General features: G+C 48.4%; 5 protein-coding genes and 1 non-coding gene across 6 annotated transcripts; 5 read left to right on the forward strand and 1 right to left on the reverse strand.

The window, feature by feature from the left end:
- The first annotated feature begins 285 nt into the window (after positions 1 to 285).
- On the forward strand, positions 286 to 2,808 carry EDB91DRAFT_1130360 (cyclin-like protein). Its single transcript, XM_041318596.1, has 5 exons — positions 286 to 404; positions 470 to 1,363; positions 1,418 to 1,957; positions 2,014 to 2,151; positions 2,204 to 2,808. The coding sequence occupies exons 1-5, from the start codon at positions 387 to 389 to the stop codon at positions 2,351 to 2,353; spliced, it is 1,740 nt and encodes a 579-aa protein (XP_041177556.1). The 5' UTR covers positions 286 to 386; the 3' UTR covers positions 2,354 to 2,808.
- A 356-nt stretch (positions 2,809 to 3,164) lies between these two features.
- EDB91DRAFT_t65 lies at positions 3,165 to 3,247 on the reverse strand. Its single transcript has one exon. It is a non-coding gene; the product is annotated as a tRNA-Asp (tRNA).
- A 666-nt stretch (positions 3,248 to 3,913) lies between these two features.
- On the forward strand, positions 3,914 to 6,308 carry EDB91DRAFT_328571 (uncharacterized protein). The gene is made up of 5 exons (XM_041326875.1): positions 3,914 to 4,500; positions 4,564 to 4,796; positions 4,848 to 4,960; positions 5,008 to 5,245; positions 5,298 to 6,308. Exons 1-5 carry the CDS (start codon positions 4,244 to 4,246, stop codon positions 6,197 to 6,199), a joined length of 1,743 nt encoding a protein of 580 aa, XP_041177557.1. The 5' UTR covers positions 3,914 to 4,243; the 3' UTR covers positions 6,200 to 6,308.
- Positions 6,309 to 6,330: 22 nt separating this feature from the next.
- EDB91DRAFT_1130367 (uncharacterized protein) lies at positions 6,331 to 6,597 on the forward strand (the record flags this gene model as incomplete). The annotated part of the gene is made up of 1 exon (XM_041318597.1): positions 6,331 to 6,597. A coding segment is annotated over one exon (217 nt), but the record flags the coding sequence as incomplete, so codon positions are not given.
- Positions 6,598 to 6,709: 112 nt separating this feature from the next.
- EDB91DRAFT_1130369 (uncharacterized protein) lies at positions 6,710 to 9,205 on the forward strand. Its single transcript, XM_041318598.1, has 7 exons — positions 6,710 to 6,924; positions 6,985 to 7,357; positions 7,407 to 7,594; positions 7,645 to 7,757; positions 7,806 to 8,064; positions 8,120 to 8,228; positions 8,260 to 9,205. The coding sequence occupies exons 1-7, from the start codon at positions 6,876 to 6,878 to the stop codon at positions 9,002 to 9,004; spliced, it is 1,836 nt and encodes a 611-aa protein (XP_041177559.1). The 5' UTR covers positions 6,710 to 6,875; the 3' UTR covers positions 9,005 to 9,205.
- A 14,495-nt stretch (positions 9,206 to 23,700) lies between these two features.
- On the forward strand, positions 23,701 to 24,741 carry EDB91DRAFT_1052491 (Der1-like family-domain-containing protein; the record flags this gene model as incomplete). The annotated part of the gene is made up of 5 exons (XM_041313683.1): positions 23,701 to 23,853; positions 23,930 to 23,963; positions 24,028 to 24,067; positions 24,120 to 24,210; positions 24,268 to 24,741. The coding sequence occupies 5 exons, from the start codon at positions 23,701 to 23,703 to the stop codon at positions 24,739 to 24,741; spliced, it is 792 nt and encodes a 263-aa protein (XP_041177560.1).
- Between the last annotated feature and the right edge of the window lie 206 nt (positions 24,742 to 24,947).

A 24,947-nucleotide genomic window follows, 5' to 3' on the forward strand; every position in this document is an offset into this window, starting at 1 on the left:
GCACTGATGGGAATCTGTGACAACCGATCACATAACTGTGCACGCCATGCGGGACCCGCGAGGCGAAACGCCACGGTGGTCTCCGTCCCCAGAGTGATTTCTATTCGACCACAATCAAGCTGGCGCAGCCCATCCACTGATAATAAACGTTAATGGACTGCGTCCAAAGGCTAGCGCCCTCGCGCGCGTGAACAATGGCATTTGTCACGTGACGAAACGCGGACGCGTTTGTTTGTTTGTATTATGTGTGGATGGTTGAAATTTAAAATGGCCATTTCTGGAATAGTTCAAGTAGTTCCTCTCATCTTTCGTTCGCTCTTCGTTTTCTATTTTATCCATCTACTGCACGCACAGATAGAGTACCTTCTGCGTCAATTAGATAGCTCATGTCTTCAAACTTACCCGTAAGTCCCCTACTTTTCAGATTTTTCCTTGATCGCGGCGGACTTGTTGCTGATCGATGTTACAGACTCGCCGTGTGACGCGGGTTAGCCGTACGGCGGTCCAGAAGGACAGCGAAAATGCCAACGCCCGCCCATCTCGTATCGCCTCTCGTGTGAAGCCCCCATCTACGTCCGCTATTCCTGCTCCTACTGCCACGCTCCAATCTAGGGCCTTAGGCGCTACCGCCGCCTCTCGCGCAAAAGTCGGGGCCAACGATGAGAACAAAGTCGACCCTGCTCTTCAGGGCAAGCGTAAGCGCGAGGCTCTTGGCGAAGTCACAACCAAGAACATCAACAAGAATAAGGCCGCTGCCACAGTTGCTAAGGATGGAAAGGGCAAAGGCAAGGAAGTTGCCGCACCAGCCAAGGAAACGTTTGATGGTGTAGTGATCAAGGCGAAGCCCACCGTCCCCTTAAGACAGACTACCACTCGTCGCACTACTAGGTCTGCGATAGTCCCAGAGGTAAAACCGTTGAAAGATGTCAAGGACGATCCCACGGTCAATGATGAAGATGCGATGGCCGTGGATGATCACCCACCGGCTCCGGAGCCCTTGCGACGCGTTTCAACCCGCAGGTCGGGCGCAAACACCCAGCAGGTGATCACTCATGAGGTCCAACGTGTTCAGACTGCTCGACGAACCTCTTCACATCTCGTCTTAAAGGCTGAGACGCATGACGATGTTCAAGAAGATCGTGTCTTTAAGAAGCGGCGGACGTCTTCTGACGCTCCAGAGACCGATGTAGACGAGCAAGCCCAGCACGAGGCAGAAGTGGCGGCTGTACTCGATGTCAATGTGACGCCAGAAGCTGATCCCGACGGTGACGAGTGGGACGATCTCGATGCTGAGGATGCCGATGATCCATTGATGGTCAGCGAGTATGTTGTCGAAATCTTCAAGTACATGAAGCAGACCGAGGTGCGAGTCCTCGAATCGTTTGTCATCTTGTCTGAATTAACGTGCCACCCTCAGCTCATAACACTTCCCAATCCGGAATACATGGCGTCGCAAAAAGAGTTGGCCTGGTCCATGCGCGGGATCCTTCTCGATTGGCTAGTGCAAGTACACGCCCGATTCCGATTGCTGCCTGAGACTCTGTTTCTCTGCGTGAACATCATCGATAGATTCTTGTCGGCACGCGTAGTCTCCCTCGCTAAACTCCAGCTCGTGGGCATTACGTGCCTCTTCGTTGCTTCCAAGGTCGAAGAGATTGTCGCACCATCCGTCTCGCACTTCCTTCACTGCGCGGACTCATCGTACACCGAATCCGAGATTCTTCTTGCAGAGCGGTACGTCCTGAAGACGATTGACTGGAACTTGAGCTATCCGAACCCGATGCACTTTCTGCGGCGTATAAGCAAGGCGGATGATTACGATGTAAAATCAAGGACGATGGGGAAGTATCTATTGGAGGTGGGCACACTGGAGTGGCGGTTGCTGGCCACTCCACCTTCGCTAGTCGCTGCTGCTGCGACCTGGCTGGGACGCCTCATTCTTGGCAATGATAAATGGGTACGTTGTGTGTATTACCGCATCTCGATCACGTTGATAACATTGTCGGATTTTAGTCTGCTAATCATGCGCACTACTCGTCGTATGCGGAAAGTTCCATCATTCCGACCGCCAACCTGATGCTGAACTATATCCTCAAACCCATCCGTCACGAATCATTTTACAAGAAATACGCTGGCAAGCGGTTCATGAAGGTGCGTCTTAATGAGCTGCACATGTGTAGTTGCTAATTAAGCTATCATGCAGGTGAGCATACTGGTACGAGAGTGGGCTCTGGAACGGTGGGAAGAAGGCGAGCAGGTGTCTCTCGCAGCCGTGTTGCCAGCCATTCGTGTGAAGAATCAGGCAGAAAGGGAGCGGCTAGCAGGCATGGACGGTGAGGATGAAAACTCATAGGGTCGACGACGCGCATGGTCTCCCACCCGTTCTTTTATTATTCTTCATCATCACGGCTATCACTCACTGAAAACGCATATCCATTCCTCGGACACCCACACCATCTATCCCCGCGTGCATCATATTCATCCCACGAGCATCATGACCTTAATTCTGTGCAACTCAACCATCACACCATCCATCAACGCCAACTTCGTTTTTTTGTTCTTTCATTTTGTTGTTTATGTGTCAATCTTATGATTATCAAATACCTTTCCCCCCCACACTCGTCCGCCTGTTTATGCGCCACATCTATGCCTCATGCTCTGCGCTTGATTTGTCGCTATCACGCTGCCATCTCAGTGCTCTACACATCTCGCTCGCTGTCTGCCCGTACTCGATTTGTCGATTCGCGCAAATGCACCAGTACCCGTCCGGATACCCCCCCTCCATTGTTGCTTGCCCTGTTCTCGCTTGCATCACGCTGTTTTACTGGTCATCGCTCTGTTCATTTCGCGTCACCCGTGCATATCCCGTTCAGCTACACCCGCATACCGTCATCATCATGTTATCCGCTTCGTTCACCACAATTACTAGGACCTTTGTTCGCCGTCGTTTTTATTCGACGCGTTTTTGATAACTTGTTATTCCTTGGGTGGTGAGATACTTTCTGTATAATTTGTAGGAAAAAGAAAGCAGTGTCATCATCATTGTGCTGTTGTGAGGATGTGAAACCTATGAATTACACTGCTCCCCGCATCGCGAGATATACTTCTGGCACAAGAAAAACGAATCACCTACATGCTGTTGTCCATAGTCAGGGAAGCAAAAACTCTCTGGCGGGGAATCGAACCCCGCTCTCCCGCGGTCAGAATGAATGACAGGCGGGTGTACTATCCGATATACTACCAGAGACCTGTGATGGTTGAAATAATATCCCACAAAGACAGTTCGGCTAGGTTTTAGATCTCCAAAGCTCTACAATGCTTGTGAACCATGAATCAAATCCATGAAAACTTTCGTCGGCTGGCGCGCTAAATCAGTTTTATCGATTCTCTTGGCATCTCAGAGCCCGTTACAAGTCTATACCAACCAGGCAACGAGATCAACTAATTGCTCGACTTATAGCCTGACGGAAGGGGTCAGTTGCTACACTCAATCCCACCTCCTTCGAGGAGATCTAGGCTAAAAGGTCTTGCTGCCATTCCTGGGAGAGTGGGGGAGGCTATGTCTGACTAATTGAGCCGGTCAGTATTCTATTTGTAAAGCGGACTGCTGTCCGTTCGGTCTCATGCCTTGCAACTGACAGGTGATTTTGCGTCACTGGTGGGATGATAGTGTACGCTTTCGTGATGGCCTGTCTACAGCTTTTGGTACCTGGTCAATAGCGTCCTAATAATGGCCTCTTCGGCGTGTGTTATCCGCCATCGATGCGCCCGTCGAATGAGTCTTTGCGACGTTGAAGGGACATTGGATATGCTCTCTTCGGCACAGAGCCTGGCTATAGCTGGCGACTTGCAAGCTCTGGGATAACTACGAAATGACATATCCAGAAGCCCGTTTCCTGACGTTCGGCAACTGGAGGAGTCGGGACCAGGAGGACAACCTTTTTAGCCAAGGTATTTCTCAGTGATGACAAAAGATCCTGCGGCTTCACCGCCTCATCAAATGACAGCCAATTGCCTGAAGTATGTTTACTGAAGTGATGTGGGAGCATGTCACCCCGGTGTCTTGCCGGTCTTCACGTCGTACGCCGCAATTGCAACCAGCACCGATCCATGATGAATTCTATAGATATGTTTCTCCTCAGGCACCGCTTCAAAGAGACGCTGTACATCATTGACTACAAAGGCAGAGCATTTTGGACACGATTTCTTCCCCTCAATATTATCTTGATATACTGTACTAGCAATGCTGCGTTGGCTACTTCTCGTGCTTGTCCTCGCAGCTAGTGTTGTTGTGTTCACTAACCCCTCTCTAGGATTCAAGAAGCCGGGGTTTGCACCATACCAGTGTCAAGCACATGCCTGGGTGAGAGCACCTGACATGGTTCCCGGCGATGTCATCGCAGGCGACGTCAAGATTAAACTCCAAGGACCATGCACGGATGCCGCCGAGAGCTATACACTAGGGTTGCGCTACAAGGAAAGGGTCTTCTGGAAGTTGAGGTGAGTTGGTGTCACAAGTTTCTCTCACGTCCTCGACCCAAGTTTAATGAACATGCCTCACAGACGGCACGATGCGTGGATTCCTAGGGGACTAGGATCCAACTTCAAGTACAAAATTATTGACTCCATTCGTAAGGTGTTTCTTCGAATTCAGACGCCTTCCCAGCACCCGGACTACAATGTGGTGGAATGGAAGGCCTTCCAGAACTCTGTCCAGAAGGCCTTGTGGTCTGTTCACGAGGAAGAACGGGTTGCCTTTGAGATCAAGACTCTTCTGGTTGGTGCAGATGGGACAGGTATGTGTTAATAATTCTACAGTATGAGTCAGAGTTTAACGTTGAGAACAGATACTTTGTCAACAAACTTCACGACTCGATTCGGAATTCTGGTTCCAAATACAAATTACCCTCCAGGATTAGATTGCCGTCAAGGTGGGATGCCGTACAGAGGAGACTTCGATGTAAGAACAGCCTCTATTAATTTTCCTTGTGCTCAATGTAGTTACAGGTAATATCCAGCGAATCGATTTACGAGTACTTTGTCGAAATCAGGTTTAGCGATGGCACCACTTTAGAGGTACCTGCAGGGATAACAGCCTTCACTCCGTTCTACTCGACCAAGAATGAAGCACCCAGCACTAACATATCCCTGGGACAGTCAGGTCCCGGTTTCAACATGGGGCCATTGGTGGACAGCTTGAGGAGCAACTACACGATTGAAGTATTCGGAGCTCGTGTTCATCAAAGTGTGTTCCAGCAGAATGGAAATATTAGCCTGTCTGATTTCCTGCTTTCTAGACTCGTCCGAAAACATCACTGCCGTTGTTCATCGGACAGGATATACGAATCGGACAGACACTCCTGTGAAGCTGTGTGTATCTCCTCTGAGCGGTCCGGGTACCATCGAATGGCATCCTCAGGAGCTCAAGCACCGACCAAAGGGGCCATTCTCACTCCAGTTCATCAAGGCGTTGGTTCCCTCCATTGCCCCCTCCATGCAGTATTTGCCAATGTTTGGAGGCTACCCTCCGTTCTACCAACCTTCATGCACAGACATCAAATTTGCCGCAGCGTCTTCAGACTTGACTCATGAAGGCCACATATCTTCCACGTCCTCCGAACCTCTATCACTATCCCTCCACGTGCGTGACGATGTTGTTCCCAACTTTTCAAAGTACTATCAGACACTGGGACATCGTTTCAATGTCAATATCCTTGTCAAGGCCGATCCATCAGAACCATGGAAGTATGACACGGAGCAGTCACAATGGGAGCGGCAGACTGCAGGGCTGGATGAAACTGAATTTGACTGGGTGCCATGGTTGCCTCCCAAACAAACTCGTCACCGATACCTTTCCGGCGACGCCAATCTATCAATCGTTTCAATGGAGAAGCAGCGTCCTGCGCAATCAACGCCAGTCCACTACCTGTCAGACGAAGCTCGCCAACCAGCATTTGTCAAATCGTCAGACATCGCTGACCTTCGTCTGATGTCGCCCGAGGAACGCGATCTCATCGCTCCACTTGCACAGCCGTCTCTAAAGGTATTTGCTGAGGGAGAAGAACTTCCTAGTAGATACTCCACCGTCAGTAACATGCAACGGCCCATATACGTTGGAGACACATGGCTTCACAAAGTATTGGCTACTGAAGGCCAACATGAGAGAGATACTATGGACCGCTTGCTCGTGGTGCAGTAATCGTCAATTCCCCTTATATACATCATATCACAGTCCATCTTGTGTGCCCATCAAGACTCAGATACTTATGCATGTCTCTCGAATTCCAGTAGAATCTCTTTAATCCGAATAACATGTACACCTGTTTACTGTATGTGGTTTGGTCACCTGGTGTTAATCGCTTCAATACGCTTTTCGATGAGCATGACGATCGACGATGTCGTCCGGCGCGCGCCAATCAGTTTTGATCGACTCTTAGCATCCCAGTCTCCAGAGCTCCGTTACAAGATGCTAATTGCTCCACTCGCGCAACCCTCTGTGAAAATTTGGACAACGGGCGACGAAAGCATCGGTCGCGCTTCGCTGTAACCCAATCATCACATCTAGTACGTCGCCGCGAGCGGACCACTACGTTCTTGACGCCAGTGGTGCCTTACAAGTGATCTAACAGCGATGACATTGACAGGCCAGTCTACACCTTCCCACGGAATTTCGTCCATTTCCACTGATATTACATAAATAGTATCCTAAAAATGGTATCATACTCTTGGGATATATCGCACCTGTTTCTGGACTTGCTGCAAAACTAGAGGGGTCAGGACCAGGAGGACCGCCTTCGACTCTTGAGCGAGGTATTCATCGACGTCTTTCTGTGGCTTCACCGCCTCCCCATGATAGCCATATGTTTGACTGAAGCATGTTTACTGCGGCCGTGTGGGAGCAAGTCACCCCGGTGTTTTACTGGTGTCTTCATGTCGCGTAGCTGCATGTTGAAAGCACTAATCCATGATTAATGATACTCACAGCTAAAGATATTCTCGTACCTTTCCTCACGCGTCCTCTCAAAGAGATGCTGTCATTGAGTGCAAAGGCAGGAGAATTTGGACTCGACGACCTCTTCTATCTCACACACTATTATCCAGCAATGCGGAACTGGCTATCCCTCGCGCTTGCCTTGGCTACTAGAACTGTTCCATTCACTGACCCCTTTACAGAATCTTTAAAGCCAAGTTATGCACCGTCCCAGTGCCGGGCACATGCCTGGGTGAGAGCACCTGATATGATGCCCGGCGATGTTATCGCGGGGGATATCAAGATCAAACTCAATGGACCGTGTCCTGATGCCGAGAGCTATGCGCTGGGCTTGCGTTACAAAGAAAGGATATTCTGGAAGTTGAGGTGAGCTAGTTTTGTTTATCTCATGTTCTTGACTGCACATCCTTCACAGGCGGGAAGATGCGCCGATTCCGAAAGGACCAAAATTCAAATATAATTCTATGGAGTCTAACCGCGATCTGATCCAGGTCCCGCTCCCCTTCCAGAACTCTGTCCAGAATCAGGACTTGTGGTCTGTACATGAAGAAGAACGGATTGCCTTTGAGATTAAGGCTCCCTTGTCTGGTGCAGAGGTGGCAGGTATGGATTGAGAATTCTCGAGTAGACTCAGAGTTCGATGTTGAGCACAGATCCATTGTCAAGAAGCTTCACGACTCGATTCGGAATTCTGGTGCCAAATACCAACTACCCACCAGGATTAGACTATCGCTCAAGTGGAATGCCTTCCTGGAGAAGTCCTGATGTAAGAACATTCTTTATCGATTTAGTCTTGTGCTGAATATCGTTACAGACAATATCCAGTGAATCGATTTACGAATACTTTGTCGAAATCAAGTTTAGCAATGGCACCACCTCGGAAATTCCTGCAGGAATAACAGCGTTCACTCCATTCTACCGCTTGACCGAAAAGGAAGCACCCGATGTTAACGTATCTCTGGCACGCGCAGGCCCTGGTTCCAACATGAAGCTATTGGAGCCATTGGCGGACATGCTGAGGAGCAACTACACCATTGAAGTATCTTTTCCCGATGGAGCTCATGTTTATCAAAGTATGTTCAGTAGAACGGAAATCTCAGTTTAGTTATCTGATTCCCTGCTTTCTAGACTCGTCCGTGAATATCACAGCTACTGTTCATCGGTCAGGATATACGAATCGGACGGACACACCTGTGCGGCTGTGTGCATTACCAACTGGTCCGAGTACCGTCGAATGGTATCCTCAGGAGCTCAAGAATCGATCGCAGCCATTCACACTGGTTCATCAAGACGTTGGTCCCTTCCGCCCCCTTCATGCACCACCCGCAATTCGCAGCCTCTCATGCACTCTCTCATTCTCCATGCAAAGAGATCAAATTTGCGGCTGCTCCTGCAGACTTGACACACGAAGGTCACATTACTTCCATGTCCTCCGAACCGCTTTTATTATCCCTCTACACGGGTCAGGATGCTATCCCGGACTTTTCAACATACTATCGAAAACTGGAAAATCGCATCAATCTGCGCCTCCATGTCAAGCCCGATCCATCAGAGCCATGGGAGCATGAATCCGAGAAGAACCGATGGGAGAAGCAGACTGAAGACATGGATGAATCTGACTTGGACTGGGTGCCATGGTTGTCTCCCAAACAGACTCGTATCACATATTTTGAAGGCGATGCTAATCTATCAATCATTCCAATGCAGAAGTGCCGTCTTATGCGATCAACGCCAATCCACTACCTGTCAGACGAAGCTCGCCAACCAACATTTGTCAAAATGTCAGATATCGCTGATCTCCGCAGGATGTCATCTGAGGAACGCGATCTCCTCGCCCCATTCGCACAGCCGTCTATCAAGGTGTTTGCCGAGGGAGAAGAGCTTCCTAACCGATACTTCACTGCCATGCGCATGGGGAAGCCTATATATGTTGGGGATACCTGGACCAACAAAGTGGCTGCAGAAGGCCAGCGCGAAAGAGATACTATGGACCACTTGCTCGTCGTGCAGTAATTATGATTATTCGTTTCTCCGAAATATTCATGTGTTCAATCGAGTTTTATTGTGGTGATGCCAGAGGGTTGTCGTAGCCATTCGTAGTGTAAATTTCAATTCAATGTTACATACTATAGCATATTATTATAGCTACTTGTTGGAGTAGGGGACCCCTAGGCAGAGGGTGAGAGGAAGAGAGAGTTTGGCGGTGTTTGGGTTGGAGTTAGCCGAGCGTAGCGTTGTCAGAGTCGTCGGGGGCAGTAGCAGGTCTCTAGGTCTTGGTTGTCATTCGATAGCAGAGTCTTTGGGCATAGCCCACTCCAACTGGTGAACAGAGTGAGTTCGTCTCGACCAAGTTTTTAACTTGGTCAACCCCCCTTCTTCGTTCTTCGAGCCCAGAGTCTAGAGTTCAGAGCCCAGAGTTTAGAGTCCAAATGCAGAAATTCGGAGCCCCGTGGAGTACACGTGTAGATGATCCAACTAGACAAGCGCAAAAGAGTCAAGAAACACAAGGAGAACACGTTGCAAAGCATAGCCTTCTTATTCCTGAACCGAAAAGTTATACTAACGATGACCAAGTTCCTTCAGACAAACTGGCTAAGAAAAAGACATTACCACCTAGGGGACCAGGAGGCTGGTTTATATCCAAATCCCTCTCGGGAGCTGGAGGCTCTAGCGACACATCATCAGCCTCATCGCCTCTTGACACACCGGAGGCAGATGAACGGCAGCTTACCACAGACGAGGAAGAACTGGAGAACCAGTGACAACTTGGAACAGGAAGTTAGCAAGTACTTAAGAGATGATGATGAAGATTCGCTACCAGAAGCACCAGAGCCATCCGCAATACTCTTACCAGTCTTCCAGTGGGACAACTGGCACAGCAACCACCCACCCCAGCAGAATTGAACAACCTCCCTTTCCCATCAGCGCAACCACCTAGTCCTCCTGTACATACCACCAGTACAATCAGTGGTAACGCCAGCCAAGCCCAGAGCAAAACCAGCTATCGCACCTAAACAGACACAGAGGAGCAATCAGCCAATGTCAGCACCCGCAGGTAACCCACCACCAGTGTTCCATGGACGAGACGACGAGAACTTGGCAAACTTCATATGGAGTTTCGAAGGATACATAGTCATCAACCATATCACAGATGAGGCGACAAAGATCTTACTGTTCAATATGTTTATCTCTGCAGGGCTCAGATGCAGATGTGTGGTGGACGAACCTAGGTACTCAAGAGAAGAGTACATGGGCAACGGCAAAAGCTGCCTTTTTGACAAAATGGCCAGCGATAGTTGTGGCAAGGAAAACCCAAAGAGAGTACCAGAAAGAGTTGCTTGAGGTATGCTTCAAGGAAGAGGAAGTCGGGGAATGCATCACAGTAGCAGGAATCACAACTTGGGCGCATGTTCACTTTCACAACAAGTTAGCAGCTCTCGTGAAAGATGCAGGAGTGGAGAGCATACCGGTCCTAATCCAACCAGACCGCGAAGCACTTCCGTGAGCACTACGAGACTTAATGACGGTGGCACCAGCAGATTGGACCACCTTCCTGAACGAAATCTTGAACATTAACGTGGACACCTTACAAGAAAAGGCGAAACGGGCAAAGGAAAGGAAAGAAGTAGAGAGAGCCCAGAATGCCTGTATCGCACAAATGGAGAGTCGTCAGGACCCGGTGGAAGTCCTTAGACTACAGATGCAGCAGACATCAATTGGGAACAATGTCTCACCAGTGAGAACAGCAGTAACTGTGAGGACAGTCGGAAACATGGCACCCAGTAACCCAGCATTGAGGCGACCAGTACACTATGTCGCAGCTAACCAAATGTCCGTCAACCAATGCCCTCAAGGACAACCTCCTACACAGGAAGAGAGAGATGCAATGCAGGCTCGCATCAACGAACTGCAGCATAATGTAGAGATGGACGCAGGACATGAGGCATATAGGGAGCAATTGAGGCAGTGGACAGCGAAGTGGGGAGAAGGCGCTAGGTGCACAGAGAGCACACCATTCCCGCTAACACCAGGGACGGCACAAATCTGCTCGGGCGAATGTTTTAGATGTGGTATGCACGGGCATATCGGACCAATGTGCCCTCTACCACCGGACGCCCAATTGCTGAAGAACGAGAGTATGTGGCACAGCAATTGCACATGAATCCTCGGTACATTCAATAGAGCTATAGCCCCACAAATCAATTTTGTCATAGACGAGATGGTAGATCAGGGAAAAGGGAATGGGTCGTTGGTGTAGAGGACAACCGAACGACCCACGAACATATAGTACCTCAGTTAGCAGGACAATCAGTCCTCGTGTGTAAGGAGGAGCCACACGAGGACCAGCTTACTTTCCCCGTCGGATGCACAAATTGTGTCGTTATACAATCTGCCAGCGAGCAATTGGATATTGTTGACCTGTATTTGACGGGAAGTGGAGAGGACCATCACAATTGCCAGCCCTTCCTGCAACACATCTCATTTGCAGGACCACAAGGAGAAGTCGTACAAGTCAAAGCACTCTTTGACGAAGGAGCAATGGTCAGTGCTATGTGCGCAATGGTCTTCAACAAAGTAAAGCACCGCTTAGGAAATTGGGAGGAGTCGACCAAACGACTGCGTATGGCCAATGGTACTCTCGTCCTGTCAAAAGCGACATGGAAAGGCGAAGTTGATATAGCAGGCGTCCGAATGGAAGGAGAATTCGAAGTTTTCGACAGTGGAGGAGGATGGAAGTTTCTATTCGGGAAACCGATGTTACAGGCATTTAAGGCTATACATGAATATGAAACCGACACAGTCTATATAACAGGGAACGGAGGTTCAACAACCATCCAAAACCAGAACCAAGCCACACCTACAGAAGCGAAAATGATTGACAAGACCGAAACACAACAAGGCATCGCATCAGCAAATTTCCTAGACAACGAAGCATAAATCTTTACGAGGGTGTCAGACCCAATGAACCCAAGAAGAGTAGCCCACATCATAAAAGCAGTACAGCTTGGTGATGACCTCAGTCCTGAAGAACACGAAATGGTCAAGAAGCTCATCTCACAGTATGCCAACATATTTGCATGCTCATTATTGGAAGTCCTACTGGTCCCAGGAGCAGAGCACTGTCTGAACATTCCAGAAGGCACCACATTCAATCTACGAGTCCATCAGCGAGCCCTCACACCACCACAAACTCAATTCTTACATGGACAAATTGACGAAATGCTCGCCGCAGGAATAATAGAGAAGGCCCCAGCAGAACGGGTCAAGTGTTGCGCCACCACAGTATTAGCACAGAAGGCACACGAACAAGGCGGACTCACATTAGAAGAACTGCAATACAAGGTCAACGAGCAGTATGCACAGCAAGGACAACCCCCAGCCTTCACACTACCTGAGTGAGAAGTCCAAGAAGCGCAACTGGAAACCCAAACGGCAAAACCACAGAAGTGGAGAATCTGCCAAAATTTCAATGAGGTCAACAGACACACCATCATTGCACCAATGCCGCAAGGAGACATACAGGCTAAGCAATTAAGGCTAAGTGGACACAAGTACGTATCAGTATTCGACTTCGCATCGGGATTCTACACTGTCGAAGTTCCAGAGGAATCCAGACCATATACGGCCTTCTATGTGGAAGGCTGGGGTTATTTTTGGTATAAATGTATGCCAATGGGACTCACAGGAGTGCCTACAACATTCTGTGAGATGACGGCCACCCATCTGCACAATCTAATTGCTGATATGACCATGGAACTTTTTGTGGACAACGGGGGAAGCGCAGGAGACACGTTCAAGGAAATGCTAGAAAAGTTAGAACAAATCTTTCAGCATTGTCGAGAATGGAGACTATCCCTATCACCCACAAAGTGCCGCCTCTTCATGACAGAAACGACCTTCGCAGGAGCAACAATAGGACCATTAGGAGTTCAGCCGGACCTAGAAAAACTAACAGCCATCGTAAACTGGAAACAGCCAGCAGACGCACTCAATTCAGAATCATTCCTAGGACTGACTAGCCATTTTAGAGACCTTGTACTAGGATACGTGAAGTGTGAAGGACCACTACACAACCTAGTGAAAGAAGCACCATTAACGCACCCATACACCAAGAACACATATCGATGCACCTTACGAGACTTCAAATTAGATGGTTGATGGATGCAGGAGCAAACAAAGGCATTCCTAGACTTGAAGGCAGCATTAGTATCGCAACCAATCTTGCAAGCACCCAAGTATGATGGCTCACCGTTCGTGGTGACATCAGATGGCTGTCAAGAAGGCTTAGCAGTAGTACTGTCCCAGTGAATATGCATGCAGAGACCATCTGGGAAGTGGGTAGAGCAACTGCTACCCATTGCATTTGCATCCAAACAAACATCAAGCATGGAGCAGAAATACAAACTGTTCCTGCTGGAGTTTGCGGCCCTGAAGTTTGGATTAGACAAATTCTCAGACGTAGTCTGGGGATTTCCAGTGGAAATCGAGACCAACTGTCAAGCGTTACAAGACGTACTACTTAACGACCACCTCAATGCGGCACATGCGTGATGGAGAGATGGAATCATTGCACACAACATAGTCGATGTGCGTCATGTCCCAGGCAAATTGAACGTCATAGCGGATGGTCTCAACAGGCAATGGGAAGGCCAACCCCGAGATGATGGGCTAGAAGATGGCAGTGCATGGACAGTAAGCAAAGACTGGGAGGCAGCAACAGGTTTGATTAACGACATACTATTGATAACGTCAATAGATGAACAAATGGTAAGGAATCTTCAAGAACATTTTGCTAACGAACCTGTTTTTTTAGAAGTCATAGAGTCAATAGTGCAAATCAGTTCAAATAAACCACTGCGAGACCAAAAGAAAGCACGCCACTGAGCATCCGAGTATCTCATCAAAGACGGGAAACTATGGAAGTTACGGGGAGGGACGACAGTTTAAGCGTGAAGCAAGACAGAGTGCATCACATGAGAGGAAGCAAGGCAACTAGCAGTTAAACAGCATGAACAAAACAGACACTGGGGACGAGACGCGATCAAGATAGCACTCACAGACCGAATACACAGTGCAAAACTCGATGCATCAATTATGGAAGCTATAACAGATTGCGCTAAGTGCAAAAATTTTGGTTCACAACACTTGCACTCACTATTAGAACCCATAACACGCAGACACCCATTCGAACTGTTGGTCGGCGACTACCTGATGCTCCCACAAGGACGAGGTTACCACACGCTAGGCATGTACCTCGACACCTTCTCACAACACGTATGGGTCTTCAAGTATAGAAACTCAGGAACCGCACGGACAATGGTCGATAGTCTATCACAGATCTTCAAAAACTTCATGCCATCAGAGACATTTATGTCCGATGGAGGAAAGCACTTCAACAACGCAGAAGTCCGAAACTATTGCGCTAAGTGGTCATGTAAAACTCATGTAGTGGCAGCCTACTCACCATGGATCAATGGGCTTGTAGAAGGAATGAACAAGATCTTGCTGCACGTGCTCAAAAGACGTTGCGCACCAAATCTGGGCGAAGACAATTATGAAGCAATATCATGGGACACCTTACCAGGCACTTGGCCTGACTACCTTGATGAGGCAGTCACAGCTTTGAACTATCAAATATTACCCGCCTTGAAATTCTCGCCGAAGGAACTGCTATTGGGAATGGTAATCAATACACCTAAAACAGACTTGGCTAACAGCACGTCAGTGACACGATCGTCAGACGCCAACATACACATGGCATACATTGCACAACAACGTCTAGACGGGTACGAAGCCACAGTGTAACACGCCATCAAGCGAAAAGCAGTGTTCAATAAACGCGTACTAGCATGCTGTAGGGAGTATCCCTACGCTAGGCTTGTATCCACCACTTTTCCGATGCATCAGGCATCCATCCAATGTCCATCCGACACCTATCCATTCCATCCGATACCCATCCGCTTTTCGGATGACATGCGGATACCTTCGGATCTCCCCCTATAGCTTGCGCATCCGCCACATCTGTCCTGTCCACGTCCATTCTACCTCATTGGTACGTACTCACATGCATTTTCTTGTTACTGACTGAACACAGACATATCCTCTCACACTCCAGTATTTTTCGGATAGCTTATGGCACGGTCTAGACTCGCTACCTATGTATCTATGTTCCTTGAAAATACTGTACCCTATAAGCATGGAGGGTTTCGAAAAATACTTACTTCATGTAACTTCCTCCCACTTTTCCTGCACCCTACCAGAAGATCGCTTTGACCTATACCCACTATCCATCTAACCTTTAATGAACTCCCTTTGACTTTGATTCGCATCCCATCCGATCTGCAAGTGCCATCCGCTCCATCCGACGAATCCGTACGTTTTGCATCCTATCCGTTTCATCCGCTTTTGCGAATCCTTCATCCTATTGGGTCGCTTTAGACAGAGACTAGTGTTTCCCCAGTAGCAATCCCCTTAAGGGTCAAACGTGCTTGTTTCCAAGCGAGGCAGCAGGCAGCAAAGACCCAACTGTGTAGTAGATCGATTTACCATCCGCTGCACTTGTTGTACCCACAACGCTTGCCAAGGGAAGTGATCTTTGAAAAAGGACAGCTCATTCAATTCTTCTACAGCGGTGCACATAACACGCTTGAAGCAAGAAGAAAGATACTCCCCAAATTGTCACCACTGCATCACATCACTGAACAACTAAGGAACTCATACCGTCTAGAAGCAACCCAAGGGGAACCAATGCCTGGAGAATTCCATGCGAGAAGATTAAGAGCGTTTATACCAAGAGAAGGCACAGAGCTGGCAAATGAGCAGAGAGAGAGAGAAGCACAGAAAAACCAGGAAGAAGAGATAGGAAAAGAACAAACAGATGAAGAACCGGACGAAGAAAACCAAGAAAACGATCTAGAAGACAGGGACGAAGAAGAAGACGAAGAAGACGAAGAGAACGGCAGAAGAAAAGGAGATGAAGAGGAGGAAGAAAGAGACATAGAAGAGGAGGACAAAGGAAACGCAGAGTGCAATGAATGAGACGCCAGAGGAGTTCCAATGTCGATGCGGTCGTTGCTGTTTTAAAGGGGGGCACATGGAGTAGGGGACCCCTAGGCAGAGGGTGAGAGGAAGAGAGAGTTTGGCGGTGTTTGGGTTGGAGTTAGCTGAGCATAGCATTGTCAGAGTCGTCGGGGGCAGTAGCAGGTCTCTAGGTCTTGGTTGTTATTCGATAGCAGAGTCTTCGGGCATAGCCCACTCCATTGTATAGGTTTATTGGATACTTCACATCAAGACTCCATCAGCAAATGTTATGACCAACGTCCAACAATAATGTTGAAGGTGAGTGCACAACCACTAGGACTCGGTCAGAGATGACGATGAGCAACAGGATAGATTTGAGCGTGAACGTCTAGGTCACTACAACAGTAGAAACGAAGAGGTTAAGTCTAAGGAGCTCTTACGCTAACTACCCTACTCTTATACATAACATTGAGTCAGAGATATCTGGGTACGAAAGAAATCAGCCAATAAGAAAAGAGTCGTACGATACTGCGGATGAGTAAGTATGACATCATGATATATAAGCGACTGAGTAAGACGGTTACTAAATAGAAACCCAAGATCCGACCGGTTCTTCTTTAGGGAGCGAGATTGTTCTAGCCCGTGGAGGGGAGCCAATCGGAGAAGCAACGGGTGACCTATGACAAGAAGTCATGTGACCAGCTCGGGTACTGGAAGTAGCCAAAGGAAAACCGAGAAATGAAAAATGGTTCGTATTTGGGATTTGTGACATTACCCCCTTTCTAGGATGAGCGTCCTCGCAAATGTAAGAGGGTCGTATATTGTTCTGTCTCCATTCGAGGAAGTCAGGGGTCGTCAGAATTGAGGCGGAGATTCGCGCCGATTTAACCGCATTTGGGTTTTCTGCATAAAAGTCGGCTACAATGAGTGGCGCGTTCTTCACATCTTCTTCTGACTGCCATGTTGCTTCTGATTCTGCATATCCTTTCCATTTTACTAAATACTGCAACTTGCGCCTGTATAGGCGGCTTTGCAATATTTGCTCTGCTTCATATTCTGGGACTTGATCAACAATATCCGGTGGCGGGCGCGTTAGAGGTGGGCGATCAATGAGTTGAGAGGTTTGATGTGGGGTGAGTAACGATACATGGAAAACTGGGTGGACGCGATATTTAACCAGGAGCTTCAACTTGTAGTTTAGCTCGCCAGTCTTCTCTTCGATTTCGAATGGTCCCAGACGGCAGTCGGACAATTTTTGGCTCGGACGGCGTTGTTTGATGTTTGTCGCGTCTAACCATACCTTGTTGCCTGGTTTGAATTCTGGTGCATCTTTTACTTTATGATCATAAAAGCGCTTCATTCGATCGTTCGCTATTTCCAGCATTGCTTTCGTCTCTTCTTGTGCCTCCTTCATCTCAGCTACTCTTTGGTCGGCATGGGGAATCGTGTTGGAAGAATTAGGGGAAATCATAAACTCGGGATTATATCCGTAGACACATTTGAATGGGGAATGTCCAGTGACAGGTTACTGAGTTGTTATGCATGAATTCAGCAATTGGAAGCCAAGAAACCCAATCATTCTGACGGTAGGATGTGAAGAGTCGGAGGTACTGTTCGACTTCTTGATTGACTCGTTCCGTCTGTCCGTCAGTCTGTGGGTGATATGCTGTTGACATGGACCACTTGGTTCCTAGTCGTTTCGAGACTTCCTGCATGAATTTGGACACAAACTGTGTTCCCCTATCTGAGATCACCTTCTTCGGTGTCCCATGTAATTTCCATACGTGATTGAGAAATAAGTCCGCAACTCCCTTAGAATCAACATCCTTGGTGGTCGGAGCAAGATGCACTTGCTTCGTGAAACGATCAACGACTACCAAGATACTGTCCTTGCCCTGGGAGATGGGTAGATTGGTGATGAGGTCACAGCTAATGGTTTGCCATGGCCCTTCTGGAACCTCATTCGGCTTCAAAGGTCCGTGGGGTTTTGACGGTAGCACCTTCGTTTGCTTGCATCGATCACACCCATTTATGTAGTCATTGACCCATTTCTGCATCTGAGGCCACCAATAGTTCCACGAGACAAGTTCAAGAGTCTTGGCACAGTCCCATATGTCCTGCTGCGGGCGAGTCATGGAAGATCTCTAGCACCGAGTGACGTATTTCCTTATTATTGGGTACGTAAACCAATCCTCGGAATAAAATGAGTCCATCCTCCGTATTCCACTCTTCCAATCCTCTTCTCAACTGCACAGGGGCCTTCTTCAGAGTTTCGATAGCATTTCGGACTTCTGGATCTAAATCGGTGCAGTTTCTGATACGCTTCAACAGCGAATGCTCTCCTTCTATCAGAATCTGACCTCTTTTTGCGGCTTTGATATGAAAAAACTCGGGTTTCAGAAGCACGTGATCAGAATTGTCGTTTTCTACCCCCCCTCTGTGGTCTGGCCTCCTGGACAGAGCGTCAGCAGTGTCGTTGACCTTTCCTGGTTTGTGGTGCAGAGTGAAGTTGTACTCTGCAAGGAACAAGGACCATCTTGCCTGTCTATGAGTTAACTTCTGGCTCGTCATGAAGTACTCAAGGTTTTTATGGTCTGTCCAGATCTCTACCAGATGAGGTGTGCCCTGCACATAATGCCTCCACTCCTCCAATGCGCGGATGATGGCTAAAAGTTCTTTGTCGTGAATGTCGTAATTACGCTCTGCATCTTGCATCGATTTGCTGAAAAAGGCCACTGGGTGCCATAGTCTGTCTTCTTCCAATTGAGAAAGTACACCACCAGTAGCGTAGTCAGATGCGTCACTCTCTATCTTTTGTTTTTTATTTGCATCTGGCATGACTAGCACTGGTGTGGAAGTGAAACTGTCCTTCACGGTTTTGAAAGCCTTCTCTTGCTTGTCCGTCCATTCCCATGGTACATCCTTTCTGATGAGTTCATTCATGGGTCTGGCAATGTTCGAGAAACCGAGAATGAATCGACGATAAAAGTTCGCAAATCCCATGAATCGTTGAATGTCCTTGACACAGGTAGGAGTGGGCCATTCCTGAACTCCTTTAACCTTGACCGGATCCATAGAGACGTGTCCATCTTTGACGATCAAACCGAGAAACTCCACTTCCTTCTTCTCAAAAGAACACTTCTCCGGTTTGAGGTAGAGATCATTGTCCTGCAACCTTTGTAATACCTCGCACACCACCTTCCGATGTTTTTCTACATCACCATTGGTGAAAACCAAGATGTCGTCGATGTAGACTACAACGACCTTGCCTTCCTTTAGATCTTGGAAGATTTGGTCCATTATAGTTTGGAAGGTAGCTGGGGAGTTTGTCATGCCGAAGTACATTACAACTGGTTCGTGATGTCCAAAAGGAGTTTTGAAGGCGGCCTTCCACTGGTCTCCTTCTCTCATTCTGATATTATTATAGCCCCATCGAACGTCCATTTTCGAAAAGAGCTTTGCACCGGAGAGACGATCGATAAGGTCCTGAGAGCGAGGGAGAGGGTATGCATTTCGGATGGTTTTCTCATTCAACCTCCAATAGTCCATGACGGGTCTGAGCTTTCCGTCCTTCTTAGCAACAAAGAAGAAAGGAGCTGCTACTGGGGATTCGCTATCCCTCAGTCGTCCCAAATCATATTCCTGCTTCAACCACTTCTCACATGCGTCATTTTCGGCAGGGGGACAGGGGATATGCTTTCGCATTGGGGGGAAGGTCAGTAGGATCCTTGAGGTCTACCTTGTGATCCCACTTCTTAGACTCGGGGAATCGAGTAGACTCTTCTTCGGAGAAGACCTTAAGATAGTCATGGAGCCAGTCCGGCACCATTTCTTCTATGGGCTTCTTTTCCTTCTTCTTCTCCTCCTGCTGCGCTAACTCTGATGCTACAGAGCTCTTGTACCTGATCCACATGTTCCGTGATGAATCCTCATCCTCGACTTCCTCAATCTGCACCTTCTGACCAACAGTAGTAGCAAGGTCCGATTGTTCTTCATCCTCAAGCCTGGCAGGTATAGTACCCACATGTCCGTGCATTTTAGAGCTGAAGCTGTTCGACTGAACCTGATGATGGATAGAGGCTTCCTCGATATCCTCATCTTCGTCATCTTCTGTCGGTATCAAATCGGGCAATGCCGGAAGGATCGAACAGTTCATGGCTATTCGCTTCTTCGCCTTGGTCTTCTTGTCCTTGACCTTGGCTTCTTGACATTTAACCGGGCAACGGTCTAATGCCACCTTCCCTGCATTCCAATCGATACTGGGATTGTGGAATCACAGCCAATCTATTCCAATGATAACATCATCGGATCCTAGGTCTGTGACCAGAAAGGCTACTTCTTCCTCATGATCCCCTATGGTAAGCTTCAAGTCTGCGTAATGCTAATTGGTCCGGTGGAATTGTCTGTTTCGTCAATGTTACGAATCAACATTGGTCGCAACAACTGCTTAATCTGAACTTGATTTTTTTCTACGAATTTTTTGCTGAGGAAAAGGTTCGTTGCTCCACAATCCACTAGAGCATTGACAGCTGCTTTCTTGTGTTTCCCTTCCAACGTAACTGGCAAGTAGAAATGGTCTCGTTTATTTCCAGAACAAACTTCTGATACTTCTGCAAACATGATTGCCAAGTCACCGAGAATGGAAAAACGATTTCTTCGATCTAAGTCCAGCAGTCGACTTCGATCTCCCTAAAAACCCTTCTGCTCCTCTTTCTTCGCTGGGTTGTACATACTGGAGAGGCAAATCCTCTCATTGATGATGCGGTTAATATCTTCCAGGGTGAGTGCTTTCACCGCTGGAACTTCTTCCACCTTGCCGGCGCGGACAGCTGGTCCTTTGCCCTTGGTGTCGAGTGGCTTTCCTGTGCAGTTACGGGCCATATGCCCTTCTTCTCCGCAGCGATAGCATTTGAATGGCTGCCCCTGCGCGCGGGGTCTGCCTCCTGCTCTGGTTGCGTCCACATCCATCGTGTTTCCTCCCTGAGACGTGGTCTTGGGTGCTCCAGCTGGTGCAGGTGGAACAGCGGAGCCTCGCCAAGGTTGTTGCTGAGCGAAGCTCATCTTCCTCTCATCATCAAGCTCTTCTAAGTTCTGCCCAACTAGGAGCGCCTCCCTGATCAATCCCTCCAGGGTGTCTTTCCTGTTGGGGTGGATGCTGGCCAAGTAGTTTTTGACCCGTTGGTCTAAACCATGACGGAGTTTGCGCATTAGTTCATAGTCAGAGAAATGACAGAAGGCGAGCTTCTGACAGAAAAGGGAGATATACTCTCCGACGGTACGAGTGCCTTGTCGGAGAGTTTCCAACTCTCTTGCTGCCTTCTCCTCTTTGTTAACGACGGTCCACATGACCCTCATGTCCTTGACGATGCTGTTGTAGAACCCAGGATGACCGCTGAGCACCATGGGGGTAATGCTTTCTGCCCATTTGGCTGCTGCTCCGCGACAAAAGGAAACAAGACAGGTGCATTTCTGCTGCTCTGTCGCGCCTGGGTAACCGGTAAAGTAGATGGCGAGCTGGGTGAGGAACGTGTCAATGTCAATGGAGTTCTTTTCGCCTGTGAAGTCCATCGGTTTTGCCATCTTCAGATCAGAACCTGAGGTCCCAGATGTAGCGCCTGGGATCTTCATCGTAGGTGAGTTCTGCAAAACCGAGATGTGGCTCTCCGCCACAGTCAAGGAGTTTTCCAGATCTCTCGTCCTGATCTTCAGGTAGTCGATCTCGTTGTCCGCGTGCACCAGGCCTGCTTGCAGCTCGTCGATCTCCTTCTGCAGATCGTCTATGAACTGCCTGGTGTACCTTCTTTCTTGTTCGACGACGGCTTGGATTGCGTCCGAAATGCTCTTGTGGGTGATGGTAGTCTCTCCCGGCCCTGAGATGCCAAAGGGTACAGAAGGGCCTGCGGTTGGGGTGGTGGATGATTCTGCAGGTGCTGGGCCCAATGAGTTGTGCCATGCCAACGGCGTTGGGTAGAGGATGCTCGCTCTGTCCGGAGTCTCTACTGGTTGCACAGCTGCTGGTGCCATCGCTATTTCCGTATCTTCGGAAACGTGCATCCCAGGCTCTCCTAGATTCTCGGACATGGAAGAATCTGCAAGAGGTATCCAGACAGGAAACAGTGTGAAGATGGAGTTCTCTAGCCGCGACTAGGCGGGATCTGTATGGCGGGGCAATGATGACAGAGGTGCGAACAACGTGTGTAGCGGTTCATCAACCTAAAAGAACTCGAGAGGAGTTCGCGAAGACGCGGTGAACTTCGGGTCTACTTTTAGCACCCTAAGTTCTTAGGTAATTGTACTAGGGTTTGTAAGACCCGCAAGTGCCATTCTGTTACATAGAAAGCAAGTAGGTAGCGTACAGTTGGCAGGGTTTGGGGCCGAACTGCAGATGTACGGAAACAGGACCTAAGTGTCACTGATCCTTATCAACTGGCGGCTCGTAGTAAGATGAGGGCCTGGCTGACTTCTACTAAAGACTAACGTAAAGAAATTGAGATACTAAAGTGCGTCGGGGAAATAATGATTTGACAAAAAATGTGATCCACGAGAATATTCTCAAGCAGAACAGCACAGGTGAAGTTCGTCGAGAACGGTAACATCCAAGACAAAGTTCGAGTCGGAGTGGTAGAGTAGACTTAACCTAATGTTATGACCGACGTCCAACAATAATGTTGAAGGTGAGTGCACAACCACTAGGACTCGGTCAGAGATGACGATGAGCAACAGGATAGATTTGAGCGTGAACGTCTAGGTCACTACAACAGTAGAAACGAAGAGGTTAAGTCTAAGGAGCTCTTACGCTAACTACCCTACTCTTATACATAACATTGAGTCGGAGATATCTGGGTACGAAAGAAATCAGCCAATAAGAAAAGAGTCGTACTGATACTGCGGATGAGTAAGTATGACATCATGATATATAAGCGACTGAGTAAGACGGTTACTAAATAGAAACCCAAGATCCGACCGGTTCTTCTTTAGGGAGCGAGATTGTTCTAGCCCGTGGAGTAGGGGAGCCAATCAGAGAAGCAACGGGTGACCTATGACGAGAAGTCACGTGACCGGCTCGGGTACTGGAAGTAGCCGAAGGAAAACCGAGAAATGAAAAATGGTTTGTATTTGGGATTCGTGACAGCAAAACACTTTGCACTGTGGAACTCTGTGAGACTCTGGGTTCTGTACAGAACCCACAGAAGCAAAGCAGTTTGCTGATGAGTCCTGAACAAGGGCTAATCAAGCTGAATGGGCTTAGGTATGGAACATGGAATGCCATGACAGTAACATAAAGCCCATCATCGTGGGGAGAAATCTTACAGCCGGAGGGTGTTTGTATCACAAAATTTCGAGTCACCTACATGCGGGTCCCGAGGCAGCTGATTGGCTGCGTCACGAATGTGAAAGGTGGATCCGGTAAAATAGTAGGCACTTTAGATTTTCAGCCCACTTGTCCGACTTGCTGAAGGTAATCAAAAGGTTAACGTTTTCTACGAATAGAGGGTGGATTAAGTACTCCGCAGTGAGTAGCGAGCTGAGATTCAACGAGTAATCTAATGTTGAACCTTGATTAGTCAGCAAGGATTGACACGTCGACTCCTGGTTCCAACCAGTTGGTCCTTAAGCTTTATCCTGTGGTTTGCCTGTGGACCTCGTCATTTGGTCCAACGTACCTTATATACTTCGCATCCCTTACGATGGCTGACATTCTCGCTGAGCTTCGAAAAATACCGCCAGTGACGCGCTTTCTAGTTAGCTCGTCTCTCGGCGTCACCCTCTCAGCCATCATGAATCTCGTCTCGCCATACAGACTGATTTTCATATCCCAAGCTGTTATTAGCAAGTGGGAGGTGTGTCCCATCGTTATTTTCTTCCTTTATTTATGAATCATCCATTTGAGCCTAACGGTGCTTGTCATATATGTAGGTCTGGAGATTGTACACCAGTTTATTCCTCGGAAGTAAGTATCGTGAACAATATAATTTAGACTACGTGAAGCGATACGAGCTCATTTTTCATTTCAGGTATGAACCTGAATTATATTTTTGAAATGGTCATGCTCTAGTAAGTTCCCCCCTTCATTGAGACTCGGAATCCAACGATCCGTGGTTTAAAGTCGCAACTCGAACACTCTTGAGTCAACTCACTACGAGCGCCGTTCCTCTGATTATGCCTGGCAGCTCTTTCTTGCTAGCCTTGCTCTGATCGTACGTTCATATCTCACTTGTGCCGTCCATAACCTCATCTGCATTGTTCATTTGCAGGGCATCAACCGTCCACTCCAATCATACTCACATAGCCGCGCCTTGTTTCACACTCTTACCTACTTGATGTGTTCGCTATCACCGCCAGGCGCGCTAACAAGCGTCATGGGGCTCATTACAATCCCTGTCGCATACTTCCCATACGCACTCTTGGGCATGGACCTCCTCATGGGCGGGAAAACTGCCGCCGCGCAGGGAGTGAGCGGCATGCTCGTTGGACACGCGTGGTGGTGGCTAATCTGGGGGTCTGGCATTGGCACGGGCGGTGTCGAGCAGGGGATATACGCGGGGTGGGGACGTGCTCCCGCGTGGCTGAAGAGCTGGTTTGGCGAGCGTGAAGAGCATGGGCGTGCAGGGAGCAGGAGGGGTGGCGTACAGGCGTTTGCGCCGAGGCAGCGTGCTGAGGAGGCTGCTGCGTCGGGGCGGGTGACGGGACATAGTTGGGGGTCTGGGACGAGATTGGGGGACTCGTAGTTTGTGGGAAGCTTCAGTTAAATTGTTGACCATTTTTGACATATATACGTACAGTACAGTGATATGTTGTGTCGTCATCGTTCCTCCCGGAGGGGGCGTCAAGAAATATTGATAATGGTCCATCGCTGTAACTTGGTTGTTACATGTTCTTTTCTATTGGAAATTCTTACATGATTTGACAGTCAACACCACACTCACTCGAGCTC

The sequence above is a fragment of the Suillus paluster genome (assembly GCF_016628075.1).
Source record: "Suillus paluster strain FC165 chromosome Unknown EDB91scaffold_23, whole genome shotgun sequence".
Lineage (NCBI taxonomy): Eukaryota > Fungi > Basidiomycota > Agaricomycetes > Boletales > Suillaceae > Suillus > Suillus paluster.

What these genes read in the sequence shown, in the direction of transcription:
- EDB91DRAFT_328571 (XM_041326875.1), top strand. Translation starts at nt 4,244, where the DNA reads ATGCTGCGTTGGCTACTTCTCGTGCTTGTCCTCGCAGCTAGTGTTGTT. An exon ending in GGTTGGTGCAGATGGGACAG is followed by an intron (nt 4,797 to 4,847) that starts GTATGTGTTAAT and finishes CGTTGAGAACAG; the next exon opens with ATACTTTGTCAACAAACTTC. An exon ending in CGGAGCTCGTGTTCATCAAA is followed by an intron (nt 5,246 to 5,297) that starts GTGTGTTCCAGC and finishes CCTGCTTTCTAG; the next exon opens with ACTCGTCCGAAAACATCACT.
- EDB91DRAFT_1130369 (XM_041318598.1), top strand. Translation starts at nt 6,876, where the DNA reads ATGTTTACTGCGGCCGTGTGGGAGCAAGTCACCCCGGTGTTTTACTGG. An exon ending in CTTCCTGGAGAAGTCCTGAT is followed by an intron (nt 7,758 to 7,805) that starts GTAAGAACATTC and finishes ATATCGTTACAG; the next exon opens with ACAATATCCAGTGAATCGAT. An exon ending in GGTCCGAGTACCGTCGAATG is followed by an intron (nt 8,229 to 8,259) that starts GTATCCTCAGGA and finishes AATCGATCGCAG; the next exon opens with CCATTCACACTGGTTCATCA.
- EDB91DRAFT_1130360 (XM_041318596.1), top strand. An exon ending in TTCTTGGCAATGATAAATGG is followed by an intron (nt 1,958 to 2,013) that starts GTACGTTGTGTG and finishes GTCGGATTTTAG; the next exon opens with TCTGCTAATCATGCGCACTA. An exon ending in CTGGCAAGCGGTTCATGAAG is followed by an intron (nt 2,152 to 2,203) that starts GTGCGTCTTAAT and finishes GCTATCATGCAG; the next exon opens with GTGAGCATACTGGTACGAGA.